An 8,561-nucleotide genomic window follows, 5' to 3' on the forward strand; every position below is an offset into this window, starting at 1 on the left:
GCATATCGTTGGAATATTTAAGGCAAATCCCAGACACTGTTTCATTTCCCTTGTAAGTACTTCAGTGTGAATCTCCTACCAGTAAGGACCTTCCTCTGCCCGGGATAATGATAATACCATGATCACATCTGACAAGTTGACATGCTCCTTCATAGCAGCTGACACCCACCCAATTCATACTCGGTTTTTACCAGTCGTCTAAAAAATTGTTCATGGTTGGTGTATTTAAATCAGGATCCAAACATGATTCCCACTTTGTACTTGACTTAAATTCTTGCAATCTGTAATTGTTCCCCCAAAATTTAGAAATTTTTTGGTGAAGAGGCACTTCCCCATCCCTACCCCCTTATAAATGGCTTAGGTTTTACATGGCTTGTGTCATTACCACCAGGGCCCTTTAAAAACCTGTTGCTTATATAGAACAGTTTCTTCCTTTATTTCTCTTTAAATATTATACTTTAGGGTGCCCCCATTGTAACAGTACCTGTTGAGTAGAGAAAATGGGGAAAATGAAAAGACAGATGAGAGGGTCCAGAATGGGCTTTTGAAAGGGGAGCCCTCTGAGGGAAGCTGTGTGTGCAAAGAGCGCCTCGGGTCATGTGACAGCTCCTGTCGTCTCCCTTTCTCTCCGCCCCACGTTTTAGAGAGAACGGCTCCTGTCCAGCGGGTGGGAGTCAGCGTCAGCCATCGACATGATGGAATTGTACAGCAGGTTGCCTCGTGCCGAAGTGATCAGGTATGGCATTGACAAGAGTCCGCTCCATGGCAAAGAATTGTGAATGAAAGGCATCAATGTCCATACCTTCTAATGTTTAAAAAAAAAACAACCCAACCCCAAACTAGACCTATTTGAAACAAGTTAACTGCTGCTAACATAGATTAAACATTGCCAGCTCCTTGAGAGTAACTCATTAGCTATTAACCAAGATAAGGTTTATGCCCAAACAGATTATTTTAGTCAAAATAAGCAGTTAACACCTCTGCAGTGGAAATCTTGCACCATCCCTGTGTTTTGGAAAAGGAGGAAAGTCACATTGCCCAAGGGGCCCTAAGCGGTGGGCGGGGGGGTGTTGGGGGTGGGTGGGGAGTCTCTGCTTATGGATTTTTAAGTGGACTTTCACCCTCATTATAAAAGAAATACATGCTTGTTGTTCTAAAACAATTTTCAAGTAAAGTGCATGAAGTATAGAGCAGTTGTGTGCTGTGAATAAATTGGAGTATATTCTTTTTCTATGTGTATATAAATATTTATCAACGTATAGATTTGTATTTTTTGAATAAGTAGATTGATACATGTATTTGTCTCTAAACCACCATCCTTTCAAAAGCTTAACAATAGCTTATATTTATCTCTGCATGTCAAGATGTTCAGGTTACCATATCCTGTTTAGTGGTGCCTGGTATTTATATTGATGTGTGGATATATGCTAACGACAACAGTTTTTCAAACTGAGATATAATTGACAACATTAGTTTCAGGTGCACAACGTTTTTTTTAAGGAGAACCACTTTGTTTTGAGTAGTAGACAAAACTCCGTTTATAATGTAATAAAAGAAACCCTCCGTCAGTTTCTTCAGTTAGTCCGAAGAATAAAACCTCCAGCTTAATTAGAATTTACATTTAACCTTAAATATTCTAAAATCCATTTATGTCAGCTTTGGAGTTTTAATCTTGCCCTATGCTATGAAATAGAGCAAAGCTTGATCAATAATCAGACTCCTGATTTTTGCCATTCAACCATATTTCTTCATCTCGCTTTCTGACTCCATACATTCCATCCAGAGTGTTCAGTGGATTTGTAAGAAACTTCCAAGGTGAAGGAAAATTTCTTGCTCATCGTTTGCCTAAAATCTTGGCTTGTGTTCGTCTTTTGAAACAAAAACACACACCAAAAATGCCCTCAGGTTCCACTACTAAAACTCCTTTAAAGATCTTCTTTGCCAGTGGTTGTGGAGCGCAGTCCGTGCCATCTGAAGCAAGGTCTTGGAGCAGAACCCCACCGGGTACAGCAGACAGCAGGCAGGACATGGCAGCGGTCCTGGTCTAATTTACATTTCTTTTCACATAAATGAGATTGAAAAGCCCTTGTTTTTCTCCTTGCCAGTGATCTGGTCTTTTACCCATCTTTTAAATAAGTTTTAAAAAGTGTTCTTACTGAAGTGTAACAGCTCGTTTATATAACAAGTAAATCTACCCCCTTGTCATTTGTGTTACAAACATTCTCTTCTAGTTTGTCATCTGTCACTTTTGATTTTGCTTATGGAGTTTTTTTTTTTTTTCTTCTTTTCAAAAATTAAGCTAAAATGGGCCCACGCCATATGTACTATTCTGTAGCCCACTTCTTTTCACATAGTCTATCCTGAACACTTTTCCATGCCCGGCAGTATGCGTCATGGCCTTCATTTTTAATTGGATACGTTTGTACTGTTGTTTTTTCATTCCACAGAATAGAGTCCCTTGAATTCCTGGATGAAATGGAGCTTCTCGAACAGCTCATGCAGCATTACTGCCTTTGCTGGGCCACCAAAGGAGGAAGCGAACTAGGTAGGTGACTTCACTTATATTGATTGGAATTTTTCTAGGGAATTTTTTGTCTCCGGAGAGCATAACGCTCAATGGGAATTTTCTACCCAGGAAGAACTAGGGCTCATATATATGGATCTGTGAACATAGAGAATCAGCAGTTATATCCTCTGTTTTTATAGCACAAAACCCAGGAGAACTGTTTAAATGAACCACATGTATGAAAACCAACAAGCAGCCCTTTAAGGGTGTTTGTGGAATTTCCTCAACTGGACGATGAGAGACCTTGAGTCTTGAAATCATCTTAATGAAAGGGTCCAATGTTCAGCCTTTTGATCTGCTTGTAACCAGGTTTGCTGGATGTTAAGACACATAGGTCATTGTTTCTGTCCAACACCCCTGCAGCTGTGGGTTGGATTTCTCTCTCTAATCTTCTTTCATACTGGAGGTGAATTCCCCTGGCTTGGAAGAGTCGGGCCGTGGGGACAAAGCCCGGAGCCTTGTCCCAGTGCCTTGTTGCCTTGATCTTGACCTGGTTCCTCCTTCACAGCTGCCCCTTGCTGACCGTGCTTCCCCTGGGCGTCTCTCCAGCCCATTGGAGATAGTTTTAGATCCCAGTTCTGGCCTTTGCTGTTAAAGTGCTCTCAGACTTCCTGTAGCTATGTCTGACATACTGCCTTAGGCAAGTAGTGAATATAAAACAAAGAGCTTAGGGGAGTCGAGGATTATCTCCTGTCTGAAAATTCCAGGTTATTAATCATCCTCCTTTGGCTTATCTTTCCACCAGTTTATAAATTTACCCAGCTGGGCAGTTCAGGCCACATAATCCATTTATTTTTTATTTAAAAAATCATTTATTACTGTGTTTTTGTACTGCTGTTTCCCCCCATTTTTGAAAACAGTATAATTTTAAGCAGAGACTTTGGAAAGGTCTCAAAAAAAAGTATGGCAAAGGAGAAAAAAGTTACCCATATACCCATCACACAGAGATAACCTCTGGCAGCTTTTCCCTTCTATTCTTTTTCTAGCTGTTGATTTGTTTTTAGTGGGGTTTAATTTATCTATGTAACCTTGATTCTGGATCTTTTTAAGCTTAATATTATAACATAAGCATTTCCCCTTGCCACTAAAAACTCTGCATGAGCATAATTTTCATGGCTTTATAAATATTCTGTCATGAAGCTCTGTCTGCATTTACTTAATTTTCTTACACTTTTAAAAAATATAGGTGACTTGTATAGAATTAATTCTAGATTCTGTCAAGTAATGATGCATTGAGCTTTTCCATGTAAGGGGCTTCTTTTCCCCACTTCTCACCCAGCTACTTGTGGTATCAGTACAGTAAATCACTCACATACGACCTTCAAGTTGCGAACTTTTAAAGATGCGACTGTGCATTCCATCAGCGTCAGGTGTGAGTGACACTGCAGCTTTTCCTCCGTCTCTTGTTGCCGACAGTCCTTCAGCTCTACAGCCTCCCACCTCCCTGCCCCCTTCCGTCAGTAACTCTTCTTGCCTCTTCACTCACTGCCAGCCCCTGTATGCTGAGCTATTGTACTGTACTACTGTACTTTTCAAGGTACTGTACTGTGAGATTAAAAATGTTTATTTTGTATGTTTGTTTTTTTATGTATTATTTGTGTGAAAAGTATTAAAAACCTATTATAGTACAGTACTATATAGCCAATTGTGTTAGTTGGGTATGGAGGCTAACTTCGTTGTACTTATGAGCAAATTGTACTTGCTAATACACTCTTGGAATGGAATGGAACTCATTCCTATGTAAGGGACTTATTGTACTTAACTTGTATGTGTATAGAGGAGAAACTGTGTTTGCTCGAAGTTCAACATTTAAAAGCAAAGTTCCTAAAGAATAGGCTGTAGGACAAAATCCGAACAGATTGATACTAAACAACCTACAGCCAAGACTCTGGAAAATCAGAATGATTCTCCAATAATAAAATCGCCTGCTAAAACAAAAGTCAACACTCTTCAGAGGAAGATATCAGAATTCAGAGTCTCCTCAGCTTACCACCCACCGTGTTCAGTTTAGATCAGTCGCTCAGTCATGTCCAACTCTTTGCGACCCCATAGACCACAGCAGGTCAGGCTTCCCTGTCCATCAACAACTCCTAGAGGTTGCTGAAACCCTTGTCCACTGAGTCTGTGATGCCATCCAACCATCTCATCCTCTGTTATCCCCTTCTCCTCCTACCCTCAATCTCTCCCAGCATCAGGGTCCTTTCCAATGAGTCAGTCTTTCACATCAGGTGGCCAAAGTATTAAGAGTTTTAGCTTCAGTATCAGTCCTTCCAATGAATATTCAGGACTGATTTCCTTTAGGATGGACTGGTTAGTATTTGATTAAAAAATTACTAGATATGTGAAGAAATAAATTGCCCACACCAGTCTTTTTTATTACTGAATTTGACTCAAAGAGAAAAGGGTGAAGATTGCTAAGGCTAGTCAGTAACCCTTTGACTTCTTTCTCACCTAAAATGGGCCAGTAGAAGTTTTCAAATGGATTTAAGGTAAAAAGCAGAACACTCAAGAATGAACTCGTTAAGTTGTCTGAATGAAAGGTATTAATTCAGAAAAAAAAAAAAAGTTCAGCATTTAAAGAATGGACTTGTGGGTTTTACTGGAGAGCCCATAAACCGCTATAACATTTCTTAATCCCTTTTAAACCGCCAGTAAACACTGTCTCATCCAGCCTCCTGTTGGCTTGTGGAATCTTATCTTACACAACCAGGAGGCCCGGATGCAGTAATTGAATGTGCAGCCGTTGCCCCAGAGCTGGTCCCGATGGACCTGGGGCCCCAGGGTCACATTCTTCCACCTCTGACTGTTTTCTCTGCCTCAGCCTGTGACAGCCCCTTCTCAGCATCTGTTCGTTTCCTCCCCTCAGGTTTGAAGGAAATAACTTATTGATCTGTTCAAGACTCGTGCTGAGCCAGAGCTGAAGCCAGCGACCTTTCCGGAGCTGAGTCTCCAAGTTTCCTGAGTGGTGGGGAAGCCCCGGCTGCCATTCTCCGCCAGTCTCCGAGAAGCCTCGTTTACTGGAGTGGTTGTACAAGTTCCTGTTCCTGTTGGCTAACAGTTTAAATAAATCTTCGTTGCCAGTTGCCGGTGTGTTGGTCCTCTGCTGTTTATCCTTTGCTCCCCTGGGGGGACTGTGGTTCCCCTCTTTGTCAGCTGGAACCAAAGATCCTCAGCCCCACCTTGACCTTGGCCCCACTCCCCATGAGTCAGACTCCTGCATCCATTGTGGGATTTACTCCCGTGTGCTCTTATGTGTGGCACCCGGCCTTGTGCTTGGCATCTTGACCAGAGGTTGGAGCTCGTCTCTGCTCCCATTTCTACCCTTGCCTGCTCAAGTCCTCCTTCACCTTGGTCACTGTGGCAGGCTGAATGATGACCCTCTAAAATGTCCCCTCCCAGTCCTCCCAGCTGAGAGTATATTACCTTGTATAGCAAAAGGTTTTGCAGATGTGATTAAGTTAAGGATCTTGAGGTGGGAGCATCCAGGTGGGCCAGATGTAATCACAAGAGTCCTTCCTTTTAAGGGAGGAAGGGAGGGCAGAGTCAGAGGAACCGGCGGTGTGACACCACAAGCAGAGACCGGAGTGATACACTTTGAAGATGAGGGAAGGGCGAAAGTTGAGGAATATAAGTGGCCACTGGATGCTGAAAAGGGCAAGAGGATATCTCACAGCGTCCAGAAGGAACCAGTCTTGCCAACACTTGGACTTCAGCCCAGTGAAACTAATTTCAGATTTCTTACTCCCAGGACAAGAAGAGAATAAACTTGTATCGTTGTAAGCCGGTGAGTCTGTGGTCATTTGTTATAGCAGCAGTAAGAAACTAATACAGATACGATACTAGTACAGATTAAAGGGTCCCTGGAGATTCAGAATCATAAGGCCTGTCCATGCCTGATAACATTCTTGGTTATGTGAGTGAGCTGTGAACTTGAACCTGAGTATGCAGAATGGCAGCAAGGCAGCCCCCCAGCCCTCTCCTCTCCTAGAGGTTGCCGAATCAGAGATCAGTGTTCCCTAGAGTGTGACCTGCGTCCCACTACACAACAGCGTGCTTGTGGGCGGGAGTCGGTGGTGATACAGCGTGAAATAACATTGAATAACCCAGTGAGGAAGTTACTTTGCTTTTCACTTATCTTTCAGATCTTAAGAATTAGTTCAAGGAAAAGATCACAGGCTGGTACTGATGGGTCTTCAACACTAATGTCATATTTACTAATTCATTGTTTTTGAAACCATGTACTGGCCATTAATGGATGGTAAATCCATTTGGGGAATCAAGTCCATTATTTTTAAAAGATAAGGAATAGAATGGAAAACGTTCATAGCACGTTGTCAGTAGTAAGGGTCTGTACTTTTTTATAACTTGTTTCATTTTTATGTGTGTTTGCCCTACCATGTTAGCGTTGCTCCTGATGTTTTGGTCTTGTTTTTTAGGTGAAATACAGTTGACTTACAATGTTGTATTAATGTCTGTTGTACAGCAAAGTGATTCAGTTATACATATGTACACATTCTTTTTAATTTTCTTTTCCATTATGGTTCATTACAGTTGGATCTAGTTCCCTGTACTATACAGTAGGACCTCGTTTTTTATCTAGTCTATATGTAACAGTTTGCGTCTGCCAACCTGAAACTCCCAACCCACCCCTCTTCCTCCTCACCTCCTCCTCAGCATCGGTTTTGGTTTTGATCCTAAGTGAAGGTCAGAGTGTTATAGCACTTCACCAACTGTGGCAGCAGTAGCATTTGGCTGAAGTTTTTAAAACTTTGCTTGGCTTCAGTTATATTTCTGTTTTCCCTTACATTTTTTCATGGATTATGTTCTGTTCGAGGCTAAGGATACACCATTACTGTTGATGATTGTGTTGTAAAATATCCCTTAAAGTACCTATAAATTTCATTTTAAAATGAATGCAGCAGAGATGGCGACAGTGATACATTTGGAAATACTGACATTGAGCAGACCCAGCACTTTAGAGGATCTCGCCAGGGGTCCACTTTCATGCCCTCCCCGCCCCCCAGTACTTCCCACAACCAAGACATGCGTTCCAAAGTGTGGTTTTAGTTTTTGAATTGGAGCTTGGAACTGATTTCACTTAGGATTTATAGTCATTCACTGCCTCTCCTATTCTCCCCCGCCACTCATCTAAAACCTCTTGAAATCCTTTCTACACACACTGCCTAACTGAAGCTGCTGTTGGGAAGGACATCAGTGATGTTGAAACTGTCACATCCAGGGACCCTTTCTCAGTCCTTGGCTGTCTCAACTTCTCAGTAGCATCTGACACGGGTGACCACCTCTCTCCTTGAAATATTGTCACTGCCAGTAAATGATGGAACTGAATCTGAAACCAGGCAGGTTGGCTCTGGAACTTGTGCTTTTGACTGCTGCATATATATATATCCCTTCTGCTGTTGCCCCAAATAGCATAGAAAATTCCCCCATGGCTGCCCTGATGCCTCATTTCCTTATTTCTGATAAATTTTTCACATTTATTACATTCGCTTATTTCCCATTTGGGGGCTGCCCTATGTGCCGTTAATGAAGAGTGATCTTTTTCTGCAGAAATTTTAGTGAGGATTTTGAATATTTAGCAGAAATAATGTTAAAAAAAAAACACCATGACTAAGTTACCATATGATCCAGCAATTCCATTCCTGGGCATGTATCCAGGAAAGATGAAAACTAATTCAAAAAGATACATGGCACCTCAATGTACATAGCAGCACTATTTGCAATAGCCAAGACGAGGAAGCAACCTAAATATCCATTGACGGATGAATGGATAAAGAAGATATGGCCTAGGAACTTCCTTGGTGGTCCAGTGGTTAAGGCTTTGCACCTCCAACGCAAGGGACACGAGTTCCATCCCTGGTTGGGGAACAAAGATTCCATATGTTGCTGAAGGTAGCTAAAGTTTTTTTAAAAACTATATTTAAAAAGATGTATAGACATAGTGAAATATTATTCAGCCTTAAAAAAATAATGAAAT

General features: G+C 41.6%; 1 protein-coding gene across 1 annotated transcript in view; it reads left to right on the forward strand.

The window, feature by feature from the left end:
* Positions 1 to 5,650, forward strand: part of LCMT1 (leucine carboxyl methyltransferase 1) — a 66,053-nt gene extending 60,403 nt beyond the window's left edge. Inside the window, exons 9-11 of the mRNA XM_040258133.1 lie at positions 645 to 736; positions 2,448 to 2,545; positions 5,433 to 5,650. Coding sequence (XP_040114067.1) covers positions 645 to 736; positions 2,448 to 2,545; positions 5,433 to 5,455 — 213 coding nt within the window. The 3' untranslated portion in view covers positions 5,456 to 5,650. The remainder of the gene's footprint in view (positions 1 to 644; positions 737 to 2,447; positions 2,546 to 5,432) is intronic.
* The last annotated feature ends 2,911 nt before the right edge of the window (positions 5,651 to 8,561 follow it).

Source organism: Oryx dammah, unplaced genomic scaffold, assembly GCF_014754425.2.
Source record: "Oryx dammah isolate SB20612 unplaced genomic scaffold, SCBI_Odam_1.1 HiC_scaffold_2, whole genome shotgun sequence".
NCBI classification, from domain to species: domain Eukaryota; kingdom Metazoa; phylum Chordata; class Mammalia; order Artiodactyla; family Bovidae; genus Oryx; species Oryx dammah.